The 16,402-nt window shown below is 40.9% G+C and overlaps 1 protein-coding gene across 3 annotated transcripts; it reads right to left on the reverse strand.

Moving 5' to 3' along the window:
• Window positions 1-4,522: 4,522 nt before the first annotated feature.
• LOC309495320 (GTPase IMAP family member 9-like) lies at window positions 4,523-9,919 on the reverse strand. Of its 3 annotated transcripts, none has more exons than XM_082164993.1 (4): window positions 9,781-9,919; window positions 8,876-8,994; window positions 7,678-7,726; window positions 4,523-6,749 (listed from the first exon to the last, which is right to left on the reverse strand). In XM_082164993.1, the coding sequence occupies exons 2-4, from the start codon at window positions 8,990-8,992 to the stop codon at window positions 5,911-5,913; spliced, it is 1,005 nt and encodes a 334-aa protein (XP_082021119.1). In that variant the 5' UTR covers window positions 8,993-8,994; window positions 9,781-9,919; the 3' UTR covers window positions 4,523-5,910. The 3 variants fall into 3 exon arrangements, with proteins under 3 accessions (XP_082021119.1, XP_082021117.1, XP_082021118.1); XM_082164991.1 differs by lacking the exon at window positions 9,781-9,919 and adding an exon at window positions 9,288-9,381; XM_082164992.1 differs by lacking the exon at window positions 9,781-9,919 and adding an exon at window positions 9,190-9,279.
• Between the last annotated feature and the right edge of the window lie 6,483 nt (window positions 9,920-16,402).

Genomic DNA, 16,402 nt, shown 5'->3' on the forward strand with positions numbered 1-16,402 from the left:
TTCTCTGGCGCGCGGCGACACTTTTATAGCACTTAGCTTAGCCCAGTTCATTCATTAGGATCCAGACAGAGATTAAGCTAGAAGCGACCAAACACCTCCACGTTTTCACTATTTAAATACAGTTACACGAGTAGTTACACGACCAAGTATGGTGACACAAAATAAAACGTGGCGCTTTTCTAAGCGGGTAAAAAGGATAACTATAATGTATGGTAGAATAGCACTTGGGACTCGGGAGCACTTCGACTCGGCGCAGTAATTGTTTTTAAATTAAATTTCCTAACCTATAGATGTCCATACATCCTATATGAATGAGTTAAAAGTTGTAAAACAAAAACACTGTTTTTTCATGAACGCCTCACCAGCGCACTCACAGTGGAGCGTGCGCGTGTCTGTGTTATGATCCCCCTCCCTCGCATACCAGAGCACAGTGAGGAAGAGAGTTCTATGTTTTATATATTACACTAACTAAAGTTGAAAGACATTCTGTTCTTTTTAAAAGTATAATGAAATGCTTATAAAATATATCTTACTGAAACCAATTCTTTCAGTTTTAGATAAACAAAACAATAAAATTCATCTTACATAAAACATTCTATTCTTTAAAAGTATACACTCTAAAAACTGCTGGGTTGTGTTAACCCAATTTTGGGTCAAATATGGTCTCACCCAACGTTGGGTTAAAAAATGCAATTTAAAAATGGACAAATTGCATTTTGGACAAAATCAAAAATGGACAAAAATGCAATTTAAAAATGGACAAATTGCATTGGTTACATTAAAAATGTAAACCAACGGCTGGGTTTGTCCATTTTTAAATTTAATTTTTAACCCAACGTTGGGTGAGACCATATTTGACCCAAAATTGGGTTAACACAACCCAGCAGTTTTTAGAGTGTATAAATTACAGTATATAATATAAAATCACAGAGTGGTTCTCTCTCTCTCTCTCTCTCAGCTCCGTCTGACGGTCTCTGACTCAGAGAAAGGGGTTTCCTAAATATCAGACTAACTAAAGTTGAAAAACATTCTATTCTTTAAAAGTATATAAATTATATAATATAATATAAAATCACAGAGTGGTTCTCTCTCTCATTTAAAAGCATAACCTTAAAAGTTTAAATTAGATCTTTTAAAAGACTGTTTAAATCTTTAAAGTTTGAATACATACACATCTTCTATTTATCTTTTAGAAGATTACTGTAATGATTTTGTTTAACGGTGACCTAAAGTATAATTGTTATTAAACAATGTCTGTTCAAAAACTTTAGATTGTTGAAAACTGTACTTAGTCGTCTTAAATCTCATTTATATGAAAAGATTCAATCAGCATTTTGTGTCCATGAGGGGGTTTCAGTTTTTATGGTGGGGGCTTTCCATAGCTATAATGATTTTTGTACCGTAACTGCATATTCTATCCCGTAGGCCTACACCTAAACACAGAAAACAGAGTTTTAGCTAAATAAATATATAAATAAAAACACCTTACATTTCCAGAGAGGTGAAGTAGTTTTTTATGCAACGATAAAAAACAATCCAAAAAGCAAATGGTTTAGATTTTCATAAAACAGCCCCAGATCCTTCAGCGATAAACTACAGTGTGAACTGAAGCTTCAGACCCGTACAGAGACGAGAGGAGTTGATGACTCTCGGGGGGGACAATGTCACAGTAAATCTAGTCTGCGTTCCAGAGTACATCTAGAGTTTATACTAAATTCATTTAAAAGCATAACCTTATAAATTAGATATTTTAAAATTAAAAGACTGTTTAAATTAAATCTTTAAAGTTTGAATACCTACGCATCTTCTATTTATCTTCTTAGAAGACTTATGTATTATTTTTACTAAACAATGTCTGTTCAAAACCTTTAGATTGTTGAAAAAGTATGCTTAGGCGTCTTAGATCTTATTTATACAAAAATATTTCAAACAGTATTTTTGTCCATACAACATGATGTCAAAGTTTGTCACAATGTTTTGTCGTTGTGTTGTTTTTAAGAAATCAGAGGACTCCACATTGCTCTTATTTAGACTAAGTTGTATCATTTGGAAAATCACCACACATTTTTCAGAGATGCTGGTGGTCCGTGGCGCGGCCCAAGTAAATTACACTATTATAGTATTATACAATACAATCTAAAGTTTTTGAACAGACATTGTTTAATAACAATTATACTTTAGGTCACCGTTAAACAAAATCATTACAGTAATCTTCTAAAAGATAAAAAGAAGATGCATGTATTCAAACTTTAAAGATTTAAACAGTCTTTTAAAAGATCTAATTTAAACTTTTAAGGTTATGCTTTTAAATGAGAGAGAGAACCACTCTGTGTTTATATACTTTTAAAGAATAGAATGTTTTTCAACTTTAGTTAGTCTGATATTTAGGAAACCCCTTTCTCACTGTGTTCTGGTATGCGAAGGAGAGGGTCAGAGCTCACATGCGGAGGGTGTGAGGCCCCCTCTGAGTCAGAGACCGACAGACGGAGCTGAGAGAGAGAGAGAGAGAGAACCACTCTGTGATTTTATATTATATAATTTATATACTTTTAAAGAATAGAATGTTTTATGTAAGATGAATTTTATTGTTTTGTTTATCTAAAACTGAAAGAATTGGTTTCAGTAAGATATCTTTTATAAGCATTTCATTATACCAGACACACACCCCTATAACTCCAACCTGACACTGGCTTCAAACATCAAAAAAACATGATCAAAAGGCTTCAAAAGCCAAAAGCTTCTGTCAAAACCACATGATTTAGGGCTAGCTAGGTCATAGGTCAAAAGCTTCTGTCAAACCACATGATCGATGGGTGGGAGGGTCAAAGGTTAGTCCCTGACCCCTAGACCGGAAGTTCAACCTGTCAAAAGGTCAAATGTCAAAGTCATAAATCATTTTGACACATGGTACCGTATAGTAACTACTGAGGTATGTATCAACTCGTCTTAGTTAAGGGAATAACATAGTTTAATATGAAAAATATGTGAAGTATCCCTTTAACAAACTAACCATAAAACTCAGGCGTGAACAGAACAGAAAAAGAAAAAGAAAAAAACATTAAAAAAAACTCAAAATGTGACAGTTACCTATTGTTCTTTTTTAATGATTTGCACTTTAATCTTTTTGAAACATTTGTTTACTTTGAACATTTCAATACAATAAAGCAATACACAAAAAAGTGCATAGAGTTCTTTTGTTTTGAGAAAGAAATTATTAAACCTGTTAAAGTATGCCAACACTTTTTTTGCAACTTTCAATATCGCGATACTGTATATCATGATAAAAGCTTAAACAATTATCAAAACATAAATAATTGATACAGTCACATAATTATGACCCACCAAAAACATCTGCTTTACCCTGCGTGCTCGTCTGCTACACCACTGCCAGTCAGTGGCCAGTCTTTCAGGCCAGCTGTGTTCCCAACAGTAGTTCTGGGTAACATGTCATGAGGAGCTGAGCATTCAAAGCCAACCCCTTTTTCCCTCGCCTTTTTTAGTTCACAGTTTCAGTAATTGGAGTTATTCAGCTCATATGGCATATTTACTTTTCAAGGTGTAATTTATGGCTCATCAAATTAACATTTAATGAATTCTTTAACTAGTCGAAATGTTGCATGCTGCATAGGATTATGGATAAAGTGAACACTAGACTTTATTTGCTGTGGAGTGCCTATAGCTTAAACTGTAAAGTGGTAGTGAGCCGTGATCATATGATCAAACATATTTCTTTAATGTAATGTGTATGTGTTATGGTGTATGCAGGCAGACAGATGAAGACACAGAAGACTAAGGTTCCAACACAAAGTTTACTTATAAACCAAACGGGTAGCGATCCAAACAGGTAGTAGAATAACACACACATATAACGCGACCGGACATTCAATGACGGTAAAGGAGAAACTTAAGAAGTGAATACAAACAAGGTAATTTAGGAAATACAGCTGATAAACATGAACTCATATGACAGAAACCATGGCGACCAAGGATTGGCGGGAACATGAACAAAGGGAGACAGAAATTAGTGAATGCAAACAAAAAGTCCATTATAACTAAACAAACTGAACATAATGGGGACATTATGAATGATGGAACATGCTGTTGCTATACCTATGGCAGATGTATAAGTACAATACCATAATCTTCCCTCAATACATAATTGAAAAGGATAATTATTATAAAATAGTCAATTACATCACATTATAAGTTTATAATCAGAGTTATAGCGCTACTCAATTTAAAATGAGTAAAATGACCATCACTGTACTTGGTCCAAATTGGTTGGTCCTTCTTGTACCAAAGGAGAAAAATGCATAATGCTGCTGCTTATTGCCAAGGCTTTATTAGGTAAATTGCCAACTTATATTTATAATCTCTTATCATAATATACCACAGTAATTATAGGACTATCCTTCTTCTAAATTACTTTTTATTGTTCCTATAGAGCATTTTCTGAGTTTGTCAAAATTTTCCTTTTATGCTCCTAGGTACGGTGGCTGAGAGAGCTCAACGCGCTGCAACTGAAGAAAACATCTTCATCAGCTTCACAACACACTGAGTAGGCCTATGCTCCAAATACTCAACACAACCAAATACAGAAACGCGCTGCAAAAGTTCACAACACAACCAAATACAAAAATTCGCTGCAAATAGCACAGACCACAACGGAAATGTTTCCAGGGGACCCCAATAAGTGACGAACCCGGCTGGGACATGCTTAGTGCTCGTGAGCATCCCTATGCCCTACTTCCTTCGAAGAGCAGACGGCAGAGCCCTTGAAGTGGGCACTTTGGAGTGAGCAGGGCACTTGTGGGCCATTATAACATTAGCCGTTTTGAACGCACTTAATGAAGGGAGCAACGAAAGACGATGTAATTTCCACAGCTGGGATGTTCACATGACAACGCAGCACGATGTCCATCAGCTGTTATTACCAGAAATGTCTTATTATTGCTTTTAACATAACTGTTGCAAATAAATATACATTTTATACAAGAAAAGTTTTTAAAATATGCGTTATATATCTGTGTGTGAGTGTCTCATCTTTGGACCCTGCATTACCTAACATTTATTATGCAACTTATTTAAACATAACATGACGAAATTTGTACAATGTAACTGATGTATAGATTAATATGTTTCCCTTGTGTTCTTTTTCTCTATTTTTAAATTTTTTTATTTTATTTTTCAGATCATTGTTCCTTTCTCTTTAGTATTCTGATGACATTGAACATATTGTTAATACATTTTGTATATTGTATGCATGTGTTTTCTTCAGTTGCAGCGCGTTGAGCTCTCTCAGCCACCATACCTCGGTTATGGAATGAAATGCAGAATATTGTTAGAAGCACTTCCATCTTTAAATATTTTTAGAAACCTTTTGGACTACTACCTGAAGGAAACATTTGTATGTTTTACGTAATATTTCTTATGATTGCTGATAAGACTTTTTGTTTTGTTTTATCTGTTAATGTGAAACTTTTTTGTGCTGCCAATTTTGGCCAGGATTTCCTGGTAGAAAAGAGTTATGTATCAATGGGATTATTCCTGGTAAAATAAAGGACAAAGCAAATAAAAATAAATGTTGTTGTTTTTTTGTTTTTTTAAGCGAACAAGTGAGCAATTTAGATACAGCAATATTCTTGAGATGACATGCAAGTCTACGTTAGGGTATTATTTTGTTTTACACATACTGAAGGGATAAGTGGTAAAACTAATGCAGTATTTTTCTTGCAACTTATTTCCAGTTCCTCTGCGAGGAATGCATGCGATAGTCACAGACACTGGAGAGTTTATTTATCAATTCTGCATATTATATGTTCGGTTTCACTTTTGTTTTTAAATATATATTAATTTATTCAATTTTTAGTTTAGTGAAATGTTTTATTTGGCTTATTTATTTTGCTCTTTTCAAGATTCAGGTTTCTTTTGAAAAAAAAAAGTTCTTACATAATTAAGAAAAGAGAACCCACCATTTCGCATACGAACATTTTTCTCAGCTTGCCATTGTGCCTGCTGTTCAAATTCATTGTCCAGTTTTTCTTTAGCTTTTTCAAAAGCTTCACCCTCAAGTTTAGCCCTCAGAGCTTCTGTTTCATTCTTTCTCTGCCCCTCATTCTCTTTCAGGATGTGATATTTTTCCGCCTCAGTCGCTTTCTCTATTTCAAGCATCTCACTGGTGTAATGTTGCCCATAATTCCCAGTAACTATTTTGTCAATCTGTTCAAACAACTGAACAACCTGTTCAGGATTTTGATCTTTATTGTTGAACACATGGAATCTTCCACTGCATGTTTTGATAAAACTGAGCAGTTTTGGACTGTCCCGCACAAATGTGTGAATGTTCTTGTCCTCCAATCGATCTCCATAAGTGAACAGTGCCATGGTGTATGTAGAGGCTTCCTCACCAAAAACTGCTTGAATAATTTTAACAGCTTCTGCATCTTCATCTGTGAATCTGCCCAGCTGAATCACAACTAAGAAGACATGTGGACCAGGAGCAGAGAGTAAAATGCAATGCTTAATTCTGCTGACCACCTCAGCTGTAGTTAAGCTGGTGTCAAACAGACCCGGGGTGTCAATAACTAATATATTTCTTCCATTAACTGTTGCATTATTTTGTTCACATTGCTTAGTCAAAGAGGATGATGATATCTCGGATTTAAAAACCTTCTTTCCCAGGATGGTGTTGCCTGTTGCACTTCTTCCTGCCCCTGTCATTCCAACCAAAAGAATTCGGAGCGGTTCACCTGGTTGATTAGTAAGAATTACTTTTAATTTAGCCCTCATATACTGTCTTATTCACCATAAAGGTATAAATAAAAGTATGTATTATATCAATCAATATTTTAAAGGGTTAGTTCACCCAAAAAGGAAAATTCTGTCAGTAATTACTCACCCTCATGTTGTTCCAACCCCGTAAGACCTTCATTCATCTTCGGAACATAAATTAAGATATTTTTGATTAAATCTGAGAGCTGTCTCACTCCTCCATAGGCTTCTAAGGGAATGAAACTTGCTGGCCCAGAAAAGTTATTAAAGAGATCGTTAATATAGTCCAAGTGACTACAATGGCTCAATCTTAAGTTTATAAAGTGACGAGAATATTTTTTGTGCGCAAAACCCCCCAAAAATAACGACTTTATTCCACTATTTATTTCCTTCTCTCTGGGCCTCGAGTCTTTTCACGTAGTGTTTAAGCGTAGCGCGTCTGTGTTGCACGTCACCACGTAGGCTCACTATTGGCCGACGCTTGTCATGTGTGTGATGCGTGTGATGCGCTGCGCTTAAACACTACGTGAAAAGACTCGAGGCCCAGAGAGAAGGAAATAAATAGTGGAATAAAGTCGTTATTTTTGGGTTTTTTTGCGCACAAAAAGTATTCTCGCCGCTTTATAAATTTAAGATTGAGCCACTGTAGTCACTTGGACTATATTAACGATCTCTTTAATAACTTTTCTGGGCCAGCAAGTTTCATTCCTTTAGAAGCCTATGGAGGAGTGATTAGCTCTCCGATTTAATCGAAAATATCTTAATTTGTGTTCCGAAGATGAACGAAGGTCTTACGGGGTTGGAACAACATGAGGGTGAGTAATTACTGACATAATTTTCATTTTTGGGTGAACTAACCCTTTAAGAACAGTATTTGAGATAAAAAGAAGAAGAAAAAAACAGTACCTAAATCACTTGAATTGGGGTTTGGTTGATTTTGTTTGGTGTCATGTATCTGAAAGTTAAGAACATAATATTATACATCATTTCACATATATCACATATTAGTTTGTTCACATCCTCACTGAGTGGGATCTGTCAAAGTTAACTTCACTTGAGAAACAAGGAACACCTTGGAACAAGCACAGATGAAACTCACATAACTTTCAGTTATAATGGCATAGTATCTGTATACTATAATATGGTCACACTTTAGATTAGGGTCCAATTCTAACTATTAATATTCTATTATCACTCTCGGTATTAATGTTACATTGTCAGTCTGTTTTGATTTCTGTCTTTGTCCGTGTTCTGTCTATTAGTTCAGTTAAACTTCCTCCGCCCCTGCCTGTTTGTTTCCATAGTCACTTATTCATTAGTTAGTTCAGTTTAGGTGTGTCAATTTGTCTCTTTAGTTCTGTCTATTTATACCCTGTGTTCTGTCTTGTTCTTTGTCCGTTATTTTACATTGCAAGTGTAGGTTGTTCTGGTTTTTGTTCTGAGTTTAGTTTAAGACTGTTTATTAAATATTACTGCTGCACTTAGATCCTGCTTCTGCCTCTGCTTCAGCCGAAATTGTAACAATTAACTACGACTTTTGCCTCAGTAAACTCATAATTACTGCTTAATATGGTCATGCAGAATAAGGCATTAATATGTGCTTTATAAATACTAATAAACAGCCAATATCCTAGTAATATGCATAGTTACTAGTTAATAGGGAGAATTGGACCCTAAATTAAAGTGTTACCTATAATATTAATCAAATATAAATGTGTATAATATGAATCAAATGTATAAACATATAATACACCCATGTGTATTTATGCAAAATATATATTAGAGATTTAATTACATTTATAAATTGTATAAATTGCTTTATATAAAACCACATCTAAGCTGCATTAAACTCTTCAATGATACCAGAGACCCAAATACATCTAATTTATTTTAGATAAACTTCCTGTAGTACTGAGGTGGTGGTTTGCAATGTAAAGACTTCCCGTGAAGTGATCAAACATTGTTTCTTTGTTCTGTGCTCTTTGCACTGAACTTATATGCTCCGTCATTTGGAATCTCACTTAAAATGGCGAAGTGGTGTATCAAGGAAATGGAGCATACCCATAATTATATGGTTTCTGGCTGTTTTAAATGTCATACATACCTGGTTTATCCATACCCCAACAAGGAGTATAAAAAATGCAATGAAAAAGTAGTGCAAAAAAGTCGAGCCCCTTGACATTTTTGATATTTGTCCATTAGAAGTCTCATTGTTGTCCATATCTGTTGGGAAAGTTAAGTGAAAACAGCTGTTCTTGTTTTTAAATATGAAAAAGAGTAAAAATCAGGTGTTTGATGAATATATTTTATCAAAAAGCAATACTTTTAAAGTGGATTACAAAGCTTTCAAATTATTTCAATGATTAGTATTTCACTTACAGTCGGTTTCAATTTCTTAAGATATAGGCAGGCACTCACCCTTTTTGTTCATACCTATGCCTTGTTTATCTTGTATTACTATTTTTGTGCCCCTGTTAATCATTGAATATGTGTAGCCTACATGCTCTTTCTCTCACCTCTCATTTTGGAAGCAAATAATCCAGGTCCAGGTTCCAATTGAAGAGTTTCATTTTCTCTGTCCCTATATTGAAGGACCATAAACCTGCTAGACTTGTTTTTATTCATGGATCACGTCACATCCCACTCCACCCAGCTCTCCGACTCCATGAACACTGCTCATTCTCCCCGCTCATTCTCCCCAGACTAATTACTCCCTTACACCTGCTCCTCATCTACCAGCAATCAAAGACTACACAGACCTCTGAGGCAGTGTTACGGTTTTATGATCTGTAGAGTGAACTTTGGTCATATTTAAGTGAATATTGAATTACTTTAATATAATTTCTCATTAGAAATGACTTTAAAAGTGGAAAACATTGGTAAAAAACGTACGTTTACACAGACACTGACCACCAACCGTAACTTTCATATTTACCATTTATTTTTTAGCTTAGCTGTCAAGCAATGGAAAGCACAGGATTGTGGGATATCAAGGGCAGCAAAGGATACATCTATGCTGTCTTCAAAAATCGGTCAGTTGAACATATCTCAGGAGACCGGAAGCAAAACTAACATTGGATTCGGACATACCTTGATGTCTTTCTTTGTTGTCTGTCTCTTCATTGTTTCATTGTAAGGACCCTGGTGTACTTGTGGATTACTCACCTGTGTTTTACTCTGTGGATTTTCTGTTGTTTCCTCATTCCTCTGTTGCCTGTTGTTCTCTTACGAGAGGTCTCTCGTACTGCGTAAGATATCTTACGCTAGGGGAAAATCCTTTTCCGCGAGATATTGAAGCCAAAAATTATCCTTAATTTTGTAATAATGCAAAACGCGTTGCAGCAGCAATGCAGACATAGGCGAGACAGCTCGCGCGCCTATTGGCTGCTCTGCGGCAACTGCAGCAGCCTATCGAGCGAGGCCTGGCGTGACGTCAGACCCAATCAGGGCACTTCGCGCCCGCTGCGTCACGTCCCGCCGAAATGGGCGTGGTCTAGGCCTATAAATATCGCTCGCAGGCAGCTATTATCTGATTTTTTCATCCTTCAAGCGAAGCACACGCATCGCTGGAGCTGGATAAGAAGCCGCGCCGTCTGAAAGAGAGCACCTTCAGCGGGACGAGTCACTGAAGTCGCTGGCCGCGCCGCCTTCCTTGCCTTCCTGCTGCACTTTCCGGCATTATATCCTTTCTCTGCTACTGTGTTTATGTATGTGTGTGTGCTCGCCGCCGCGACACACACTCCCATTGCACTAAAAGAGCTGGGCGTCTTTTTCAAGAGGAAAAGAGCGTTTTCTGGTCCCCCCGCGGACGGACCGACTTCCTCTTTCTCGTACATTTCTCATTCCCCTCTGAAGTTCGGGCGACTGGAAATGTCAGTATTGCAGTGAGCAAGCCTGTTGTAATACACGCATGCCTGCAAACAAACGCCAGCACGTTGACGCTCTCTTATAATACTCGCGCTAACTGAGTTACAATGTGTCTCCCCCTGTGGCCCAGTGGCAGACTCTCAGGTTTTTGCACGCGAGAGACCCGCGTTCGATCCCCGGGTCTACCGGCAGATAAAATTATGCCGTCAATGCTCGCTCTGTCAGTTCCCTGAAAAGGCGACTGCAGATGTGTATTTTGCAGCCAACGAGCGCGTTGTACAACCCGCTCGCCTGCACCCAAACACCGTTTCTATGGTGTTCCGTGCGTCACTGGCGTAAGGAAAAAAGGGAGTTTTTCTGGTCCCACTGCGGACGGACCAACCTCCTTTTTCCTATACATTTCCCATTCCCCTCTGGAATTCAGGCGACTGGAAATGTCAATATTGCAGTGAACAAGCCTGTTGTAATGCACGCAGGCCTGCAATAAACGCCAGCATGTTGACGCTCTCTGTTTCTATGGCAACTTCTCGCTCGTTAAGTTCCAGTAAATGTGACTGTTCCAGTGTATCCTGCAGTAAACAAGTCGGTTCTGTCACCCGCTTGCCTGCACACAAACGCCGTTTTTACGGCTACCCAGATAAATCCCATAAGTGTGAATTTTTCTGGTGTCCCGGCCACGGCCGATGGTGCTTTATGTGTAAGAAGAATGCCCACTGCCCAGTGCCCATCTCTACACACAAGCACAGCCCGTCACACAGGGCTCGCGCACATGAATCGACTCAGACCGATTGCGCTTCAAACATGGTGAATGTGCCCACTAACACCACGTTATGCATGTCTCACGGTTTCTGTAAAAACGAAACCAACGTGCACTCGCTTCACGCAAGCGAACGATGCTTTCGGTGTGATAAATGTGCCCGCTGTCCCGCGCCCACATCCACACATAGACATGACAGTTCCCACGGGAACCGCCCAGCCCTCCCCCTCGCGGTTAACCACCGCAGAGGAGTCGAGCGCGGGCAATCTGCCCGCTGTCATCAGCGCGCCCCATGCCTCAAATGTCACGAGCGCCACGCTTGTGTTACAGCACACCGAAGCTTCTCCATCGCTGAGCGAGCGGAGCGCGCTTCGTATTCAACCCCTAGCTATCCATGCAGACGCATGGGCAAAGCTACCCGGGGTTTCGAAGTGGGTGCTGAACATTATAGAAAGAGGCTATTCGCTGCAGTTTCGCCGACGCCCTCGCCGCTATGTGGCGCGCGTCGAGACCACGGTAAAAACAGAAGTAGCACATCTACTTCGAGCCGAAGTGACGAAACTATTGAGCAAAGGGGCCATAGAGCCTCTCTCTCAAGTTCAGAGCGAAGGAGGGCTATACAGCAGATACTTCCTGGTACCGAAAAAAGACGGGGGTCTCAGACCCATACTAGATCTAAGGCAACTGAACAAAGTGCTTGTGAAGCGACAGTTCAGGATGCTCACGACCAGGCAAATCCTTGTGCAGATTCGCCAAGGAGATTGGTTTGTGTCAATAGATCTGAAAGACGCGTATTTTCAAATACAGATAGCGTCACGTCACAGGCGATATTTGAGATTCGCCTTCGAGGGCCAGGCATATCAGTACACAGTCCTGCCGTTCGGTTTGTCCCTAGCACCCCGTACATTTACGAAGTGCATGGATGCGGCGCTCGCACCCCTCAGAATGAGAGGCATGCGAGTGCTGAACTATTTGGACGATTGGCTGATTCTAGCGCAATCTCGCGCAGTGCTCATAGAACGCACGACCATTTTACTCGATCACCTCGAGGATTTGGGTCTGAGTGTCAATTGGGCGAAGAGCTCCCTGTCACCCAGTCAGAAAATATCTTTCCTGGGCACAGAACTGGACTCACTATCCATGATAGCGCGACTATCACAACAGCGCGCGGTAGACATTCGACGCACAGCGAACTCTTTTCGCTGCGGCGCGTCTGTCCCGCTCAAGAGATTTCAGAAGATGCTAGGTCTCATGGCCTCAGCATCGTCAGTGCTCCAGCTGGGTCTGCTCCGCATGCTCCCGCTGCAGTTTTGGCTGAAAGCGCGAGTCCCACGCGAAGCGTGGGCACCCGGTTTGCTTCGCCTCAGGGTCAATCAGAAGTGCGTTACAGCTCTGAAACCCTGGAAAGCGAACGACTGGTACCAATCAGGTGTAAGCCTGGGGACTTCCTCGAGGGTGAAAGTGGTGTCCACGGACGCGTCCACCTCGGGATGGGGAGCGCTGCTCGAGGGCAGACCGTTCTTCGGCCAGTGGTCAGAACGGGAGAAGCTCCTGCACATAAACTGCCTCGAAATGCTGGCAGTAGACAACGCGCTGGCGCGTTTTTGTCCCCAAATAAAAGGTCACCACGTCTTGGTCCGTTCGGACAACATGTCTGTGGTGTCCTACATAAATCGCCAGGGCGGCATCAGATCCAAGAAACTGTACAGGCTGGCAGAACGCCTCCTGGTATGGGCTCAGTGCAACCTGCGCTCGCTCAGAGCAGCGCACGTGCCAGGGATCTTGAATATAGGACCGGACAGACTGTCCAGGAACAATGTTCCGGCAGGCGAGTGGTCTCTACACCCACAGACAGTCCATCTGCTGTGGAAGAAATTTGGCAGAGCGGAAGTGGACCTGTTTGCGTCTCAAGAAAACGCTCACTGTCAAGAATTTTTCTCCAAGAGCAGGAGCGCGCTGGCCCATGTGTGGCCCCGCCGCCCGCTCTATGCTTTTCCCCCCGTCTCTCTCCTGCCTCAGGTGATGAAACGGATCAGGGAAGAAGGATGCTCAGTACTGCTGATAGCACCGTTCTGGAAAAACCAACCTTGGTTCCCAGTCGTGATGCAGTTAGCAAGTACTGCCCCGTGGCCAGTACCAATGGGGAGAGATCTCCTCTCACAGGCCCGCGGCTCGATCGGGCATCCTCACCCGGAACTATGGTCCCTTCATGTCTGGGCCATCAACGGGTACATGTTGGACTCCCTAAAGGAGTATTAAACACGATCACGCAGGCTAGAGCTCCGTCTACAAGACGACTCTATTCTTCGAAATGGTCGGTGTTTTCGGGCTGGTGCACAGCCCGTGGTGTGTCACCCACAAACTGTGGTGTGACGGAGGTGTTTTCCTTCCTACAAGAGCTGTTGGATGGGGGCAGGGCCCCCTCCACGCTCAAAGTTTATGTGGCGGCTATAGCAGCGTTCTCAGAAACAACGCTTGGTCAGTCAATAGGAAGGAACGATTTAGTCATCCGCTTCCTTAGAGGAGCTAAGAGACTGAATCCTCCCAGACCTCCCTCAGTCCTCGTATGGGACCTTTCTACGGTTCTGGAAGCCATGAAAGGTGCGCCATTTGAGCCTTTACAGTCAATCGATTTGAAACACCTGTCTTTCAAGACGGTGTTTTTGCTGGCTCTCGCTTCAGTGAAGCGCATAGGGGATCTGCACGCGCTCTCTGTGAGCGCGGCGTGCATGGAGTTTGGGCCCAATGACTCAAAAGTTATACTCAAACCTAAGCACGGTTATGTTCCAAAATCCCTCAACACACCGTTTAGGGCGCAGGTTATCTCCCTGTCAGCCCTACCGGTCCCTGATGAGGAAAGAGACGCGAGCCTCCTTTGCCCAGTCAGGGCATTACGAGCTTATGTGTCTCGCTCGTCTGTCTTCAGACAGACGGAGCAGCTTTTTGTTTCGTTTAGCGGACGTTCTAAGGGACTAGCCGCGTCGAAACAGAGCCTATCCAGATGGATAGTTGATGCTATAGCGCTGGCATACGCCTCCAAGGGCATGCAGTGCCCATTGGGTGTCAGAGCGCACTCCACGAGAGGCATGGCCTCTTCGTGGGCCTGGTCAAGTGGGATTGCCTTGCAAGATATTTGTATGGCGGCAGGCTGGGCCTCCCCGTCTACATTTATAAGGTTTTATAACCTACAGGTTCCCGCCCTGCAGGCCAGGCTGCTGTCGGTCTAAATTTACCAGTATTATCTGACCTGATGCGATCAGCTCAGAATGCTGCGTCTGCTGAGCACAGCTCAATGTTCGACAGTATAAAGCTGGGCAAACTGTGTAAGACCCACTTTTTCCCCATCAGTTCAGGCCGTACCCCGCCCTGTCTGTATGATGAAATTCGCGTCCCATCGACGCTACTATATGTGGAAAAGTGAGGCTGCACCCCTCCCTCTTCCCGGACTCCCTGTGAGTTCCCTGAGTGATTGTGCACTATATGTACCCCGGGTTTTCGCCCTTGGGTCTTTGGTGTCAGATCTCAGCATGCACGGCGTTTTACATTGGGTCCCCTAGCGTAAGATATCTTACGCAGTACGAGAGACCTCTCGTAAGAGAACGTACTCGGTTACTAACGTAACCTCGGTTCTCTCTAGAAGAGGGAACGAGTACTGCGTATCTTGCCGTGCATGCACACGCTCTGGTTGCTTCGATGATGAAAAACCAGATAATAGCTGCCTGCGAGCGATATTTATAGGCCTAGACCACGCCCATTTCGGCGGGACGTGACGCAGCGGGCGCGAAGTGCCCTGATTGGGTCTGACGTCACGCCAGGCCTCGCTCGATAGGCTGCTGCAGTTGCCGCAGAGCAGCCAATAGGCGCGCGAGCTGTCTCGCCTATGTCTGCATTGCTGCTGCAACGCGTTTTGCATTATTACAAAATTAAGGATAATTTTTGGCTTCAATATCTCGCGGAAAAGGATTTTCCCCTAGCGTAAGATATCTTACGCAGTACTCGGTCCCTCTTCTAGAGAGAACCGAGGTTACGTTAGTAACCGAGTACGTTATTTCCTTGTGTGATTCCTCTGACATTCTCCTGACTGTTATTTTTCAAATCAGTTCTACTCACCTGTTACAACTGTTTTCACCTACTGTACCTCCAATAAACCTGGACTTGAGTTCATCTTCTCTGAGTCTCTTAATCTGTGACAATATAGTGATGACTGCCATCCATACAGGAAACAAAGCAGCACTGCATGCTGAGGCAATTGAGCTAGATGTTTTTGAAGTTTTATTTTTATTTGTTTTCATGAACTCTAAACAGTCATTCATTTTTGTCAAAGTATATAAATGTACTTTGATAAAGTAAATACTTTATAGTTCTTTTTTTTAAACTGTGCCTTGATTTTGATCACCTGAGATAAAATTAGTTAGTAAATCATAGTGCTGGATTATCATAGTGCTTGAAGGGGTCATAAACTGCCTTTTTTATTATTGTATATAGGTTCCTGAGGTGCACTTATGTTAGTATGGTTTTTACATAAAACCATTTTCATCATTTAGAAATATCCTGATTTGAACGTTCTGTTTGAACCCTCAATCATCCTTTGTGTAGCAGCCCTTAATTCATCTTTCGTGGACAAATGTGGGCACAAAGGTCTCAGGTGTGATCCCATTTTATTTTTTAAATAAACACCATATCACCATCTTGGATAAAATAAAATCTATCAATTTATGCATTTTTTTGCGATTTTTGAGGTATTTTTTTTATTTATTTACCTCTAAAAGTACCATATTTTTTTATGTAAAATATGCTTATTTTTATGTTATATATATTATTTTATTTTACTTCAGGAAATAAAAAAACATTCCATTAGGTTCAGACACAAAAATGTTGGTGACATCTGGTGACAAATGTTGGAATAAAAATAACAAAAAAGCAAAAATATAAATAGCCAGATGACTGTAGTACTCAATGGCTGCATATAGGCTGAAATCTATAAAATCATTGTTGTAACAAACTTAA

Source organism: Leuciscus leuciscus, assembly GCF_965113295.1.
Source record: "Leuciscus leuciscus genome assembly, chromosome: 3".
Lineage (NCBI taxonomy): Eukaryota > Metazoa > Chordata > Actinopteri > Cypriniformes > Leuciscidae > Leuciscus > Leuciscus leuciscus.